The sequence below is a fragment of the Mastomys coucha genome, unplaced genomic scaffold (genome assembly GCF_008632895.1).
Source record: "Mastomys coucha isolate ucsf_1 unplaced genomic scaffold, UCSF_Mcou_1 pScaffold22, whole genome shotgun sequence".
Lineage (NCBI taxonomy): Eukaryota > Metazoa > Chordata > Mammalia > Rodentia > Muridae > Mastomys > Mastomys coucha.
The window spans coordinates 254,817,616-254,835,932 of NW_022196905.1; the positions used below are offsets into that span (position 1 = coordinate 254,817,616).

At 42.9% G+C, this 18,317-nt stretch overlaps 1 protein-coding gene across 2 annotated transcripts; it reads left to right on the top strand.

Annotated features, from left to right (window-relative positions):
- Positions 1-5,164: 5,164 nt before the first annotated feature.
- Dynlrb2 (dynein light chain roadblock-type 2) lies at positions 5,165-16,331 on the top strand. Of its 2 annotated transcripts, none has more exons than XM_031337236.1 (4): positions 5,165-5,273; positions 7,658-7,733; positions 15,189-15,356; positions 16,089-16,331. In XM_031337236.1, the coding sequence occupies exons 1-4, from the start codon at positions 5,271-5,273 to the stop codon at positions 16,130-16,132; spliced, it is 291 nt and encodes a 96-aa protein (XP_031193096.1). In that variant the 5' UTR covers positions 5,165-5,270; the 3' UTR covers positions 16,133-16,331. The 2 variants fall into 2 exon arrangements, with proteins under 2 accessions (XP_031193096.1, XP_031193095.1); XM_031337235.1 differs by lacking the exon at positions 16,089-16,331 and adding an exon at positions 15,605-15,755.
- The last annotated feature ends 1,986 nt before the right edge of the window (positions 16,332-18,317 follow it).

The window sequence follows — 18,317 nt, forward strand, 5'->3', positions numbered from 1 at the left end:
TAGAAGATTTTAGATCTTCTGTCCTTAGTGGCTTTCTGATTGGCTTTTCTGCTAATTTTCCAGTGATGGAATGGATGTCTTCATTATCTCTGAACATGGCTATTTCAACCATACCATTTTTTTTCTCTCTCCCATTCTGCAGCTCAGTTATTGTCAGCATAGTTTTTTATTGCCAGATTCTGTATGGTGCAATGGGAGCTTGACCATTCTATCATTATGGAATGTTCCTGGTTGATAATTTATTTTGCTCTTTAGAAATGGTCCCCAACCTTCCTATTGCTGCAGCCCTTTAATACAGTTCCTCATGTTGTGGTGACCCCAAACCATAAAATTATTTTCACTGTTACTTCATAACTCTGTTTACCATAATGTAAATATCTTATATGCAGATGCTCTTAGGCAACTTCTGTGAAAGGCTCATTCAACCACTTTAGGGGCCATGGCCCACAGGTTGAGAACCACTGCTCTATAGTCTTTTCCTCTGATTTTTTGGAATTGAATGCCATTATAGTCTATGGCTTTATATTCATACTTTACTTCTACCCAAAGTCACTTTCTGGTAAATAATAAAGAGTTAAAATGCACTCTGACCTTTCTTATTCATGTACTTAGACAATTTAGGATAATCATTGAGAGACTAATATTCTAGTCTCTCTTTTGTTGCTGTGAGACAATACCCTGGCAAAAAAAAAAAAAAAAAAAAAAAAGCAGTTTATATGGGAAAGGGTTCCAGATGGTCCCAGAAAGCAGAGAGGTCAAGCTGAACTTGAAACAGCCAGTCCCATCACATTCACAGCCAAGATCGGAGAGAACGGATGGATACATGTGTGCTCACTGGTGCAGCCCACTTTTAGTCACTCTTATGCAATTTCCCTGGACAGACCATGAAATAGTGAAGCCAACATCAAAATGAGTCTTTCCACAGCAATTAATCCAATTTAGAAAATCCCTCACAGGCATCCCTAGAGGCCAACCTAAGCTAGGCAATCACTCCTCAAGTCTCTCCTCCCAGGAAACTCTAGATTATAACTATCTGACAATTGAAACTAATCATCATGACTAAGATGAGGGTGGCAATCAGCAACCACTGACGGTCTGGATGCTACAGACAACTGCTGAACTCTTACCAGGAATGGAAGCCCCAACTACCCACTCAACTCTCTCAAGCTGTGGGAGATGCAAGGAATTACAATTATGCAACTGTTGATGTCAGCTAATAGAGACTCACGTGGAGTTTTGTTAAGACAGACTCATGTGCTGAGAGGCAAGACATGTGGTAAAGCAAGACCCATGGAGGACACGTGATGTTTGGAGGGACTATAAATAGGACTTAATGGACAGTGAGAGAGGCTTGTTTACATAGCCAGCATTTCAACACATTGTTGGTCTCACGTCTTCTCTGATCTTCACTTCATTGAGAGAGACACATCTCCTGGCATCCCTGGTGGGTCCTAGTCGCTCCAGCTGAGGCCTGGCTGTTTCTGCTAGGTCATGCCACCACTGCTGATTTGTGTTTACTGTCCCAGCACTACTAAACTGGTATATTCATGAAATATTTGTGAGTGGATCAAGCTTCCGCTGATGAATCCTGTGAACTGCTAATTTCCTGACAGATGGGATTTTTCTCCAAAGAACAATTTCTAAATATGTCCACTTCCCCCATATCCCAATAACCTTTCTTTTCCACTACCTCTGGTGGGTGGTGGGCTAGAAGGGAAGTTTAAGAACCTATATTAAAAGTAGGCTTTAAAAAAAATTAAAGCTTACAGGTTATCTTGGATATATTGATTGGGGTAGGAAGGTCATTGTGGGCAGCACCATTCCCTATGCAAGAGGTTCTGGATTCTGTAAGAGTGGAGAAAGGCAAGCTTAGCACTGGCATGCATACATGCATCATCATTCTCTGCTCCAGACTATAGATGTGATATGACTAACCCCCTCCAGTTTCTGCTCCTGTGCCTTCTCCCCAGGGAGAAATGGAACCTGCAACTCTGATCCAAAACACACCCTTTCTCCCATAAGCCGTTTTTGTCAGGGCATTTGATCATAGCAATAGCCCAATTTCATGATAATAGGTGCACTTTTTTAGTGACATTAATCTACATATGAAAGCAAAACTCGAGTGACCTAAATCAAGCTTCTAACCTATGTGCTGTACAGCACATACCAATGGTACCCTGTTCGCTTAATATTCTCTGGAGAAAATAAATGAAACCTCTTGTGACTATGGGTAACAGAAAAGGAATTATGAACTATACACTAAAGAACAAAACTCATAAAACATTTTGGCAACAAACAGTAAAAGATTTCTAAAAATGCAAGGACCGAAGATTAATTCAAAATTAAACACACCGTGAATATGAGGTAGCTTGCTGTTCTTGATGGAGTTGCGTTTTGCTAACTAGTAGTAGCTCTGGTTCTGAACATATATCAGGTGCAGTCAACATTGTGTATGCATGCCCTCACCATGCAAAGTCAACAAATGGTGTCTAAAACACCCTCTCTCAAACTTAAAGAGTTGCAGTGGCGGTTTTTATAGGAAGTTTTCTATTCTTATAAAAACTGACATTTAATTACAAACAACAACAAAAGTTTTCTAATAGTTTCTACCTCCATTCCTCAGTATGTAAGTATCAAATTAGTGATTCTTTGAAATGGCTTATGATAGACAGACAAGCACTTCCTATTCATTACCATGCAAACTGTTTTTCTCCTGAATAAATAGCAGCATTATATGCTGGTCAAAGGATTGTGTTCAAATAAATTTCTTTATAATTTATTATCAGTATATGTTTGATTTCTATACCTACTTTTATATACACAAGGCCACATATAATTTTGTCTGGGAGGACTGGATAGGTGGCTCAGAAGTAAGAGCACTAGGTGCTCTTGCAGAGGACCTGGGTTCAATTGTCAGCACCCATATGGCAGACCACAACCATTTGTAACTCAAGTTCCAAGGGATCCTACATCTTGTGGCCTCTGGGGTCACTACACACACACACAGTGCACAGACATATATGTAAGCAAAGCACCTATAGACATAAAATGAATAATAAATTTATCAGGGAGGAAAACAGGTTGTAAGTGGATAAAGTAGAGTACTATAAATTCTGTTTAGTTTGGCAAGTGATAGCAAAATCTCACGAGGAAAATGAACCCAAGATATAGATAGTGCAGCCCAACTCAGTGGTTGCCAACTGAGTGCCAAAGCTACCTAGAAGAGTAAATAAAATTCCAAGGGGAAACTCAAGGTCATGACCTTACTGCTATCCCATCAGACTACCCAGAAATGGGAGACAGCTGAAGAACATGAGAGACCCCTCGTGCTAGGAAGAGAGGCTTCTCGTTTTTGAGAATTAAGGGAAAAGGAGAATGAAATATGCATGCACTCTGGTTTATCCAAGTGCTTACAAGCTTTAGTCACTATCACTTTCAGTGGAGTTGAGGTTATTTAGCACAGCAGGAATTTAAAGAAAGGGGCAGAGATGGGAGGTGGTGGAAGGGGTAGAAAGAATTCTCAGTACCTAGGACAGAGCAGAGAACATGGCGGATTCCTCCAAGGCAGTTTACACAACACCACCTTGAATAGCCATCACACTCCCAAACCAAAGAGAAGGCATCAAAATTAAACCAAGCTACATCCAAGGAATCGTTGGAGGGAAAGGTCGATGAGGAGAAAATGGCTCATGTTCTCCCTCATTGATTCCCTATGCACATAGTCAGACTTGACTGCTGGTTGGAAGTTACCTTGGCCACTTCTCCTTTCTTTCTGAGCTGTTGGGTTCTCCTGCCAGAGCTTCCCCTGCTGGAATCCTGCTAGCCTTTATCACAGCTGTCAGCTACTGAACCACCTCCCAGAAAAGAGGGAACACACACCCCATGTGTATGAAGCAGGCCCTTCCTTCATTAAAGTTAATTGACATAACAGATATGGTGCATGGGCAGAGTTTTATAAGAAAAACAAACAGATGTGTGAGGATTCAAGTGGAAATCTTGATCACAAACAGGAGGGAAGAAGGGGGTGGCACAAAGAGTCTAGACTTTATGTAATTCAGTCAGAGATGATGCAAAGATTCCCATTTTTATTACTGCAAAATAATGTAGTCAGTCAGTTAAGGCAATGTACACACACACACACACACACACACACACACACACACACCTCAGGTTCATTATTCTTCTATGTGGTTGTTACTTTTAATTGTAAATGTGACTGACACAATGTAGAATCACTGGGGAAGAGAGTCTCAGTGAAGGATTGTCTAGATCAGGTTGGTGTGTGGAATGTCTGTAGAGATTATCTTGATTGTGTTCATTGATGTGGGAAGACCCAGCCTAAATATAGGTGGCACCATTCCCTGAGCTAAGTACTGACTTGTCTAAGGACTAAAGAAAAAACAAGTCAAGCATAGGCTTCCTTCCTTCCTTCCTTCCTTCCTTCCTTCCTTCCTTCCTTCCTTCCTTCCTTTCTTCCTCTTTCTCTTTTTCTTACTTTCCCTCCTTCATCCTCCCTCCCTCTCCCTCTCTCCCCGTTCTCATTCTCTCTCCCTGCAGAGTGTGAATCTAATTAGATGCATCAAGCTCCAGCCTTGACTTCCCACAATGACTGGGACCTGGAATTGTAAGCTAAACTGAACCCTTTCTCCTCTAAGTTGCTCTTTGTCGGGGTGTTTTTTATCACAGCAACAGAAATGACACCAGACCATCCTACAAACCCTTTCTAGATCAGATCAGCTCTAGTACCAAATACTCAGCAATAAAGTGAAATCAGTCGGTTTTATGATATGAGCACCTTCCCTGCGTGCTACCATATCCGCAGTGTATTATCATGTCCCATATAGATAGTACTATATCTCACGGTGTTATTTACATCCACGAGTGTTTCTTATATCTCACGTGGGGGCGGTAGAGTAGCTAGCTGCACTTGCCTGACTCCAGGAACAAGTGGCGGCCCCATCTCCAGAAAACATGGGAAAGGAGGGAAATTGGACCCACGAGAGACCGTATTCTGCACCCCATCGCCTTGAGCTACATGGGGAAGGAACGTCCTTGCCTGCCTTCTAGAATCCTTTTGCTAGGCTGCAAAGCAACCTGCCACAGGCAGGGCGGAAAAGCCGGTTTCAGAAACAGTCTGACCGTTGCGCAGGCGCAGCCCATAGCTTTCAGGAAGCCACTTCCTGCCTGGTTTCCTAGCAACGGGGGAAGCGTTGTTGACATCCACAGAAACTGCAGCTCAGGCTTGAGAGTGGAGCTGTCCTACAGGCGCGATGGTAAATCGGGGTTCTTGTCTGGAAGGCCAGAGCAGGAGACCCATGTGCATAGCTGTCCTGGGAGGGTCTCACCACTTACTGGATGACAGCTGGAAGGGGCGCTATTGAGAAACAGGAGATGCTAAGATGATTCTGGGAGCCAGGAAAGTTTGCAAAGAGAGGTGACTGTGGTGGAGAAAGAAAGATCCCAGGCTGAGAAAGAAGGAGACCAAGAGAACAAGAAAATGGGAAGGGGGTTGGGAGATGAGCAAGAGACAAAGAGGGAAGAAAGGAAAATCAGGAGGGGGGGTGAGGAATGGAGAAAGGGGTGGGAGGTAAAAAGGGGTGGGGAGGAAGCTACCCCAACCTCGCCTGCACCGAAAAGGAAGGAGAGGGAAGTGGGGAAGGAAAGGCAAAAAGAAAGGCAAAGGAGAAGAGAAGAGGAGGAAGGGGATGGGAGAGAAAGAAGCAAAAGGAAAGGAGTGGAGAAAAAGGAAAAAGAGGAGAGAGGAGGGGAGAGAAGGAGAAGCATAGGGAGGTTGCAATAGGGGTCTGGGAGTCAGAAGAGAACCACCTAGGAGGGGAGGAAAGGTAAGTGAGGAGCAAAGAGTGGAGAAGAGCAATGGAGGAAGAGAGGAGAAGGTCCGTGGCCTTGAGGAATTGTACACTCTCCTAAGACGATCAGAACTGTGCTAGTTTGTTGATATTCTGTGCCAGACATAAGGAGACCAAGAAATGCCAAGTATCAAAGATATACCCCAAGGAGAAACTGTCTACATTTACTGTGGTTTGGATTTTCTTGTTTAGTTGACTGGGGGGGGGGGTGTTTTTTTGTTTTACTTGTGTTTGTTTGTTGTTTGTTTTGGTGTTTTCTTTGGTTTTGGTTTTGTTCCAGGCTGTGTATGAGACAAAACAAGTCCCTAGTACTATCATGCTATTACTGTCCCTGGCAACGTCTCATTTTCCTTTTCAGAGGAAACCTCAGGCTCAGAGCTTTCATATCACTGAAATGTAAAAATATGCTCTTTGCTTTTGTTTTCACAGTCCTCTTTATTTGTGGTAAGGAACCAATTTGTAACCTGTGGTAGCAATGCTAAGTCTCCTCCACAGATACATTTCTCCAAAGCTTTGGGCCGTGGTGTAGTTTAAAGAACATGATAAATTAAATGTTAATAGTGTCCATCATGAGGAAAGCCACTAATCCAGCCTGACCTTTCCTCAAATTCAGCAGACACCTGCCCTGGTGGTGGGAAAAACAAGGAAAGTGCTCGCTCACATCCACATTGGGTGCGAAAGAAAACCTGTCTCTGACTGAAGTAACGTAACGTTGACTTGTGAGATGCTGGGAAAGAAAATGATAGAATAGATGCTCATCACAAAACTGCCAGACTAAGTGGAGCACGGGAATGCCTGTCTGGAGTCCCAGCACTCAGGAGGCGGAGGCAGGAGGATTGATGCAAGTTCAAGAGCAGGCTGAGTTATACACTCAAATCCTATCTCACAAACAAACAAACAAAAAAAAACCTCAAAAAATATTCCACATGAGGCTGGGGAGAAAGCTCATTGGTTAAAAGCATTAGTCCTCTTGCAGGGGACTTACTTCAATCCCCAGCACCCCATGGCAGCTCACAACCCTCTTCTAGCCTTCCCTGGCCCTAGGCATGCACATGGTGCTCAGACATACATGCAGACAAACATCCATACATATAAAATAATACAATATATTTTTAAAAGAAATGTAAATATTCACAAGGTGCTGTTGAGAATAAGACAGCAACAGGGAGCAGAGTGGTTTTATTCACAGTCAGCTCAAAAGGGTGAGCATAAAACACCCACTGTGAGTCCCAAACACAGACATTCACAGCCGAACCAAGACACAAGCAGGGGACTCCAGCATCCTGCAATACAATGCTTGCACAGAATCCCTTTGTAAGTTTGGTTACCAGAATGAAGCCCCAGTGTGGGTAACAGAAGTAACTAAGGTGTTTCAGAAAGGGCAGCTTTGGCGCACTCCTGGAGGATCTAGTGATGACCTATAAATATTTTAAAGCTATGACATACGAGAGAAGTGTTTTTAAGTATGGAAATGGGAGCTACTGAATGATGGCCCAAGGTAGCTTTCTGGGCGATGTAAAAAACAAACTAAACAAACAGGACCCTTCTAGCAAATAAGAGTGCATAAGCTTTGGGGATCCCTGTGAGGCTCTCTGTCTTCTCTGGGGCTGGAGCCTGGCACTCTATCTAGGTTACGTGCAAGCTGGGGCTTCTTACACAGTCCCCATAAGAGATCATCTCCATCTCTCAGTAAAAGAAATAGGGGACCAGGTATGTGCCTAGATAGTCTCTGTAGAGTGGATGTAACCATGGACACCCTTCCGGTTAATGGTGGCCTCAATCTCTTGCAGACAGAAGTGGAGGAAACCCTCAAAAGAATCCAGAGCCACAAAGGGGTCATTGGAACGATGGTGGTCAATGCAGAAGGTAACTCTTGCCACAGACTGACTGGGCTCAACACACAGAGGCGATCCTTTTATTATGTCCAGAGTGAAGACATTTACATCAGATTCTGAATTTATAGCCATACTAGGTCTGTGCCAGCTCTAACAGTTAGTTATTCATCAGACATTTATTGGATACCTACCGTATACCAATCATTTATCTAAGAGCCGGAACCACACAGACATTGTCTACAATACCAACACACCTACACACACACACACACACACACACACACACACAAGCATGCATGCATGCGCACACACATATCACTACACAGCATCTTCTTTAGGAACTCTGATAATTAACATCACATTACTTTGGGAAGGGCCAGCAAAACTCTCTCATTGAAGAGAGGGGAAATTATGTGCTTGGTAGTTTGGTTTTGGCCTAAGGTTATACAGGCTACAATACAGAGCTTCAACCTTCATTTTAAGTTAACAGATTCCTTTATCATATTAATGGAAAAAACCTTTAAAATCTGTTTTAATAATAATTTTAATGTATTATTTGAAAAGTTCATACATGTATATAATGTTTCTTGGTCATCTCTCTTCCCCATCACCCCCACCCCACCAGCCTTTCCAGGACCCTCCAGCACAAGAATTCACTTCATAGCATTTCAGGAATAGTCTTGTAACTAATGGGCAGGAACAATACATTGGTAACTATGAACTATGGATACTGGCCCAGGACTAACACTGTCTTTGGACCCTTCACATCTGCTTAGTGAGCCTGCAAGATGGATCAGTAGGTAAAGGTGCTTGCTTATAAGCCTGAAGGCCTGAGTTTTATCCCCAGCAGCCAAGTGCTAGAAAAAAGATAACTGGATAACTGACTCAAACAACTTGCCCTGACTTCCACATACGCACACGTACAGGTGCGCATACACACATGTACTCAAGCATCTCTCTCTTCTCCCTCTCCCTCTCCCTCTCCCTCTGCCTCTGCCACTCCCCCTCCTACTCAAAGTAGAAGACAGCATAGCATTTACTTTGCCTACTTGTAGCTCCATGCTCTGCCACGGTGGCAACCTCTTAAAGCTTCCTGCTCATTCCTTTGCTAATTCAGGCATTTATAAGAGTGAGAGGTGCCATAAACTCCAGGGCATCCTTTGAAGTAACAGTAGCCACTTGGCATAATTCACAGTGCAACCATAGAATTGGCTGATCCCCAGCTCGGTGTTGTGGTGTAATCAGTCAGTAGACGCTTATTGCACAACTAGCAGCTAAGAGACTGCTGAAATCCTGCAGTCTTTCCTTGTCATTGAGGATGGGAAAATAACCCAAGTTCCTGGTGGTTGTGGCAGTTAGATGAGGAGACTGTCAAGTGCCCAGTTTAATAGCCGACACTTAATAGGACTCTAATTAAAGAATTTCTGAGAACTTTGATTTATTTAGTTGAGGTTTGCAGAGAAAACATTTGACTTGTTTTATAAAATAAAAACAGAACCCTGCCAAATGCAAGCGGTGATGGGGTCTATGCCTGAGGAACGAGGGAGAAAGGGTTAGGATTGTCTGTACAGGAAATGAAAAGCTGGACCACATATTTCCAAGAAGTAGTCAACTCTTGGTGTAGCCCTGGTTAAATGGGTTCTGCTTCCAAGTATTTGCTCCGTAGTCTCACACTCTGACTTACATGAGCTATCTGTGTGATATAGCAGAGGTGCCTTGTAAGTCTCCTTTAGCCAAGACAACTATTAGGAGGTGTGGCCTTGTTGCAGTGGGTGTGGCCTTGTTGGAGTAGGTGTGTCACTGTGCACATGGCTTTAAGACTCTTGTATTAGCTACTTGGGAGCCAGTCTTCTAGCAGCCTTCAGGTGAAGATGTTGAACTCTCAGCTCCTCTTGTACCATGCCTGCCTGGATGCTGCCATGCTCCCTCCTTGATGATAATGGACTGAACCTCTGAACCTGTAAGCCAGCCCCAATTAAATGTTATCCTCATGAAAGTTGCCTTGGTCATGGTGTCTGTTCTCAGCAGTAAAACCCTAACTAAGACAGTAGGTGTAACAGCCATGTTCCTGGTATACCAGTATTTGAGGAAGAAGAGATAGGGGATTTCCCTAGGGCTCCCTGCCCAGGCAGCCGGATGAATTTGTAAGGTCCGAGCTCTCTGAGAGAGAGTTTCGGTAAAACTAAGGTAAAATTGATAGGAAAAGATCCCAGTGTGAGCCTCTGGCCTACACATGCACCCATGTACACATGTATACATCACACATTAAAAAAAAAAAAGTAAGAACAACTCTGCAGGAATGTATTATGTCTCTACCTGGAAGGTTGAAATTAAAGCCAGCCTGTCACTGAGTCATAGTCTTTCTGAGGACTCTATGGCCGGAGGCTTTCTGACCTCTTACTATCGTCTGGTGGTAGTAAAGTCACTGATAAACTAGCACCCTACTATAACATATTACTCTACAGACATGTTACTGTACTATGAGGGCCCACCCTGACCCAGTGTGGCTTCATTTTGACCGATTGCCTCTACAGAGAACCTCTTTCCAAACAAGCTCATCTTCTGAAGTTAAGGGTGGACTTAGAATTCAGAGAACACTTAACCCAGTCTAGGCAGTCTCCTGTGGCACCCAGGCCAATGCAGCCGATGTGTTTGACGTCAGTGCCTTAATCTAAAGTACCCAGAGTGGTGAGATGCATCGGCTGTCTGAAGGACGTCACCCCAATGAGTGAGGGAGGAAAGATCAGGATCCAAGACCAAAAGCAGGGGATGAAGTAACAGGAAACATTTTTGGATCATGTATACAGGCAGATGCAAATGAATACTCTTAAGTAAACATTGCACGGGGCAGAGGGGGGAGCAGCTGGGGGTGTCCCTCATTGATAGAGTGCCTGCCTAGCATGAATGAAGCCTTAGGTCCCATTGAATAAACAGGGCATGGTGGGACATGTCTGTAATCCCAGAACTGGGGAGGTGGAATCAGGAGTTCAAGGTCATCCTCTGCTACATAGAGAGTTTGAGGCCCCCCTAAGGTGTGTGATGCCCTGCCCTGTCCTTCAACCCTCCCCCCAAAAAAAGTGCATAAAAAGAATGAGGATGGAAAGGTTCAGGTGTCAGAGTGACTCTTCCCCAAATAGCAAAATTAGAAGTAAAGTTTGCTCTCCTGTATTCCTTGGTGAAAATTTCTCTAGGTTTCTTGTTGAAAGCAACAACAACAAAATGTTATTTTTAATACCATTAGCTTTTCTCTAACTTCATCAAAGATAATGTCATGTCAGGATTCAGGGCACCTTTCAAGGGCTGTGGATACATGTTTTGTTTTGTTTTGTTTTGTTTTGTTTACCTAAAATCAAGTTAACGTTCTCCCCAAAAATATAAGCGAGGGGCTTATTTTTATGGTGAGATGGTTAATGACCAGAGCATGACCAGGGGTGTTTCCTGATGTGCATGGTGTAAGTTGCATGACCTGAGTCTAGCAAAACACTCCATCTCAACAGTGTACTCAAGACATCTTTATTACAGTTCAGCTTCGCAGCCCTTCAGAAGTCCCAGGCAGTTACCCAGGACACTGTTGTCGCACTCTTGTACTCTGCCAGTGATTGTGGATGAAAACTAATAGACAATGTGTTAACATCGTTGTCAGCTTGCCTTTGTGGTTAATTAAGTAGCCCTACAGTGTCTATTCATTTAGATGGCATCTTGTCCCAGGTTGTGCAATAGGCCTTTGCTTTGTTTCTAAGACACAGGCTTCCTATTTAAGTAAGCAAGAGGACCGCTCTGACTTGTTGGATCCAAGTGGCCTAGGTTTGGATGACAGTGGGTCCTTTATTCATGCTAGTTTCCATTTAGCAGAACATTCACTGTAACACCGATATGTAAATATCTACCCCCCCCCCCAAGCACTCAAAGCCCTCACACATTCTTTTACATATAAGCTTTTATTGTATAGGCTTTTGACTTTGAATATTCTTGACACATCCAACAATTCAGCCCCTGAATATCATTAGATTTTATCAGCCACCCAGCTGATTCCTTTTCTTCTGAAATACAATCTACCCACCAAAGCAAAAAGGAGCAGTTGCACACCACAAACCAAAATAATGACTCCCAGCTTCCTGGGACCGCAGATTTCATATTTCAGAGTGATGCCATAAATCCAACACTAGCAAATTTTAAAATGTTCATATGTTTCATTCTGGAAGCTCCAGTTTGGAAATGTCTCCTTCCAAAACAAACAGATATGCAACGGCAGGCTAGATAGCCTTGTCGACAGGTGTCACAGACTGGAAACAGCCCGATGCCTGGCATGAGGTGCATGTAGGTTACGTGTATACCTGGCATGAGCTTGCATGTAGGTTACGTGTATACCTGGCATGAGCTTGCATGTAGGTTACGTGTATAACAAGGCAGACTTCAACTACCTCTTAGACAAGTTAGCCTTATGTTTTCTGAATCAAACAACTTCCCAAATGTCTTAAATGAAATTATTAGGGTGCTGTTAAAATAAAGACTATACACACAGATATACATTCTTGAAGCAAGGGACTAAACTGCCCGTTATTATATGAAAAAAATAGAGAACGAAGCAGTAGTCAGGATTTCCTGATTATTTCCACAGTTAAAGTCATGTTATACATTCCAATATGGAAGACAGATAGAGGGCAAGGTTGAGGAGATAACCCCCCACCCCCTCATCCCCCACCTCCCATCCCTCTACCCCCTGTAGATTGTTTACCTTGCAAACATAAGGCTTTGATTTCCAGTTCCCGGCACTACAGAAAGAGAGAAAAGGGAAAAGAAAGAAGGAAAGACAGGCAGGCAAGAAAGGAAGGAAGAAAGAGAGAAAGAAAGAGAGAGAGAGAGAGAGAGAGAGAGAGGAAGGAAAGAAGGAAGGAACAAAGAAAGAAAGGAAAGAGAGAGAGAGAGAGAGAGAAAGGAAGGAAGGAAGGAAGGGGATGGAAGGGAGGAGAGGATTAAACATAGATTATAGTAATCACATGAGTGATAATTGAAAGTAATTTTCAATCACTTTTTGAGTATTTCTGGATGACTATGTAAGAAACTAGGACCTATGATTGTCTCTCAGGAAGGAAGTGGTTGAGACCAACAGGATGGCTCAATCGGTAGCGTGCTCACCTTGAAAGCAGAAGGAACTGGGTTTGATTCCCAGTGGGTGTGGTGGTGCTCATATAGTGCCAGCACTGGAGAGGTACAGACAGGAGGATTACTAGGTTTGTTGGCCAATTGATATACATTAACTCATAAGCTCCAAGCCAGTGACTACCTGTCCTGTAGGAGGTATACATCATCCCTGAAGATGACAGTCATGGTTGTCCTTTGGCCTCCACATGAACATGAACACACACACACACACACACACACACACACACACACAAACGCACTGAAATTATTTTTGGCCTTGTTTTTAGAAAAGAGTTGGCCTCAATCTTACAACCATATTCCTATCTGAACCTCTACAAAGCATTCACCACCACTCCCAAATTAATTAATTAATTAATTAATTAAAATTATAAATTACATTATAAATTAATTTTAACTGGTACAAAGCAAGAGATCACTGAAGACTTCTTGATTGGTTGGTTGGTGGGTCTGGGGAACTGGGGACAGAAGCCAAGGCCTTATATTTGTTAGGCAAACCTTGGCCACTGAGATGAACCCCCAGCCCCGACCTCTTGGTTGCTTTCAAGCGTGCAAACATCCTCTTCCTATACTTGTGCATGTGTTATTCAGAAAGGTGGACTCTGTTATTCAGTGACCTAAATTATGAACAGACAACGGAAACAGCCTGAACTTCTGGCTCGCGGTCTTGTCATCTACGCTTTGAGAAATTTTTTTGGGTTCTACCTCTTATCCTGATACTGAGCCATTCAAACTTCAGTGGCTGTCTGTGTTTAAGATATAAAGCAAAACTGCCCATCCGAAGGTCTCTCTACACTGCCAAAGTTCCTGCTACACCTCCGCTTCCCACTGGCTATAGATGGATGCACTGTGACTTCTTGGCTATTAAAAACAGACTTCCCTCTAGGGAAAGTGACCAAGAACTAAAATTATAGAAATTAATGGTTTTGTATGATCCTTCATCTACAGAATAGGTTTCCCTGTGAGTGCTGAAAACCCCCTTTTACTCATCTTCCTCTTTCTTCTTCCTTCTCCTCTTCCTCCTCCTCTTCTGTTTAGGAGATGAAAATTTAATCTGTTTTAAAATCAAAACTGACACCAAGAGTTTCAGGAAAACTGATAAAATTCTACAATAGTAATCCTTTAGTTTTTGAAAAAAAAAAAAAGCTCATCATCGGTCTTAATTTCTGCAGCTATCCATATTTTCTGAAGGAAAACCCAAACGCCACTTTGGATTTTGGTTGACCGGCCCCAATTCAGATGCTTAAGGAATTTGACTACAATCTGATACTGATTCTTGTTATGTGGACCTCCCTTAAGTGAAGCACACTTTGAAATGAAATCCCTGGAGTGTCTGCCTGTATGGTAGTCCTCACCATGAAGGTTATCTTCCATCAGTTATAATATGCACGAGGCACCAGACTCGGGGCTGAATAAGAGACACTGTGCCGGGTGGCCCAACCAGGGCTCAGTGGCCTTGAACTGAATTGACTCAGACTTGCATATTTGTCTGGCTAGAATTTTTTTAATTAAATCAATAGATTTAATCTGTTTTAATCTCATATAATACAGCAACAGAGTGAACAAGAGGCCAAATTTAATAATGTCTAAATAGAAAATAAGCACAAACTGGGGACACCTACCCAGAAAAGTCAGTCTCCTTGCTACCATATTTTTCTAATATAAAATTTAAGGTTTGCAAAACACTGTGTGTGGGGGGGGGGGGGATTAGAAATTTGGAACGCCTCTGCTGAATAGACTCCCTGGCTTAGGTAGTGCTGTCCCTTGGTGGCTCTTGCTTCAGGGAAACAGACAAATTCCATGTTACTGACCATATAGTTTCATAAGTGGGATGCCTTGAGAATGCAGCTAGATGTAGATGTATAGATAGACGGATGATTACGATTAAAATAATTAATTAACAGCTTCCGGATCATTTACGCAGGAAATATTTGCCACACGTTCACTATTTAAAAATGTAAAATACCAAATACCCAAGCAATACACTGATCCTATTACAACATCTACATAGAACAGGAGTGTGCAGAGATGAATGGTAACATCAACAGCATTATCAACAAGGGAAGCTCGAATGTTCTCACTTAAATGATGGGAAGCCACAGACATATCTGGAAACATCACCTGACTCAACTATATTTAAGACCCCACCTAGAGACGAAAAGATGATAGGACAAATAATAAGCTAAAATTGATGCCAGCTGGTACCACCTATCATCTGTCTTTCTGCCGTTTGCAAGGATGAGTGACCCCCAGTAGTTTTTGCAATGTGCATATGTACCACGTTTACAATTGGGAAGAAATAACCCCAAATTAAATCTCATCGCAGGCATTCCAATCCGAACAACCCTGGACAACTCCACAACGGTTCAGTATGCAGGTCTTCTCCACCAGCTGACCATGAAAGCCAAGAGCACAGTCAGGGACATTGACCCCCAGAACGACTTGACTTTTCTTAGGATCAGATCGAAGAAACACGAAATCATGGTAGCCCCAGGTAACTGGGCATGTCCCTTCCTCCTTTAAATACTTTTCTGTTTTACTGGTTAAAAACCTTGTTTCAAAGACTGGGGGGTTGTGGAATCTTGGTAGAGATATGGATCTTAATATGTAATGTGAGGTATAAAGCTCTTTGATTACAAAAACAAAGTTTGATTCAGAAGAGCCAAACTCAAAAGTGGTGTGAAATTACCCAACTAATTTGGCCTTTGAACGTGCTGAATTTTACCCCCTTACACCTACTAGTTATCAAAATGGATGCGGGAAACACAGCACGTGGACTTTGTGAATAGTGGCAGAAATGGCCTATCCTGGGACTAAAGTAGGAGGTGTAGCCAAAGCCTGTCAAGCCTTACCTCCCCGTGAGGTGAGTGTGACCAGCTGGTCTGCTAGAAGACACAGCCACAGTGTCACTTCCCTGTAGGAATTGTTCCCAATGTTTCTGAATAATTGTGTTGTAGTCACAAACCCAGCAGATAGCATGTTATCTCATCAGATAAATAGTTAAAGTTTTATCTGTTACTGCACGTGAACACTGATTGTGGAATATTTATCAAAATTAGCCATGGCTAGGGACAACAGACAAATGAGAGCATAAATGCTGTGCCAAGTCTGTGTGCTTTAAACTTTTCCAGTGTGTCATGGGAATTCTGGTGTGCAGCCATTGTATACACTAGCTGAAGTGTTTGTGGAGTAGGTATGAGTGAGTTAACCCCATGTTTCTCCCTAGATAAGGAATATCTTCTGATTGTCATTCAGAATCCATGTGAGTAGACCTGCTGTGGCCAACCCTGTCCTCATGACGATACCTGGAAGCCCTTCCCTCCTCTAATCCATAATATTGTATCCTGATTGAGTCCAGAGATACACTCTCCTGTTTTGACAATGGAACTGCTCTACATGTTTCCCTAAGTCCCTTTTGACTGTATTGTGGTCTTGTACTTTTGCTGTATAATAAACAGATTCTGCTATACATGCTCTGTTTTTAAATATCAAGTGTGTGTGTGTATGTATGTGTGTTGTTAAAAACAAACAAACAGAAACTACAGTTGTTCCCTGGTTAAAAAGAACAGGGGGAAACCAAGAGTGGTTCTCAAGAGAGGTCATCATTACATCTCAGTAGGTTTGTCCTTCACAGTATCCCTCAGGCTGCTGCCTTTGTTACGCCTGGCTAAGGGAGCCAAGAGTAGATGTTGGGTAAAGTTGTATACACACAAGACTGAAGATAACTCCAGAGAACTTTGGTTTTATTAAATATTTAAAGCATTCACACACACACACACACACACACACACACACACACATACACACAAAATGTAATAAACACAGCAGGTTCTCATGCGTGCTCACACCCATGCAGAGTAAATAGTTACATTTGGCTACATGTGCTGTATACCCTCCTGGATTTTTTGGTAACCTTTTAATTTTGAGATGACTGAAAATTCATGCAAGGTAGTAAAAAAATCAAAGATGGTGCACTCTATGATTACAGGTTACTCTGCTGAAATCCTTGTCACGAGCAAAGAGTTTTCCTCTTCCTTTATCCCAATAAAGTCTGGGTACCATCATATAGTACGTATCCATTCCTGGACAGCTTCAGGAACTATCTTCTGATAACACAGCATACACAAAATTTTGTTAGAATCCAAAAACAAACAAATCCATTAATGGGGAAGGTAGTCCTGTTCCACTTAAGATTTGCAAAATTTCAAAGCTGGAGAGGACTAGATAGCTCATCTGTACAAGCCCCTGGTTCCTTGGATGAAGAGTTCACCTGAGCCAAATCCAGGTGTCCTTAAGACATCAGGTATGTGAGCTTGACATGGTCCGGATATGTTCTTGGAAATGGTACACATACACTTGGAAAGGGCACCCATGTAAGATCCCTCCACAGCCTCCAAAATTGTTTTCAGAATTTCAACATACAGACTTGCATGTTGTTTTGAAATATACCAGAAGTAACATTTGAGTCCTAAATCTGTCATCTGTCCTTAGTTTCCCAGCCCACCCAGAGCTCATGATGAGCAGATATGTGGCAGAGGGATAAAGCCACTTCCTTCTGCAGGACCAGTCAAAAATTTCAAGCCCCATTTGAGACAAAGTGGTATGAAATCTCTGGCAAGTGCAGACGGCACCACTGCAAATGCCAAGGCTCCACATGGGCTCAACTGGGAAGGAAGGCCCTCTGTTCCACTGGGCAGGGAACTTGTAGAAGTCTTGGGAGATTTGCATCCAGAGTCAACAGTGACCCTCCGTCTGGGCAGAGACTGTGGCAGTGAAAGTTGGAACTTACCAGAGCCAATGACAACCGAAGTGGATGTGGTTTTGTGGAATTTGTACTGTGTCTCCATTCCAGTGCATGGACCCCCTGTTTTCTCTTCGATTCACAGCAGCATGGGTAAGGAGCTACATTTCAAAAATGAGTGCACAAAATACTAACGATTCAGATTCATCCAAAGTCATGGGTAGATTTTCTGTTTCCACTGAGAAATGTAAGCCTGGGCTCATGCTGTGCCTCTTTTTAATCCAGCTAGCTGTAAATTTTACCTCAACAACAGGGGAGCTGTTTACAGGGTCTCTGGAGGGACAGAGCCCAGCCCATAAATATTAACAATAATGGACTTCAGAGTCAAGCTTAACAAGCCAGCTGAGAACACATGTACACACCATTACCACCATACACCCGCATCTTCATCTCTGAAGAGCAGAACCATCCCACTAGAGGCCCTTAGGGATCTGTCCAGAGCTCTGAGACTGCCTATCTTCTTCTAAAGCCAAAATTATCACAGAGTGCGCATGTGCACATGAATGCAGATGACTGCGGAGACCAGCAGAGGGCAGCAGATCCCCCTAGAGCTGGGGTTTCAGTTGCTGGTTGTGAGCTAATGGTATGGACCCAGCCATACCACTACTGGGCATATACCCAAAAGATACTGCAACATGTAATAAGGACACATGC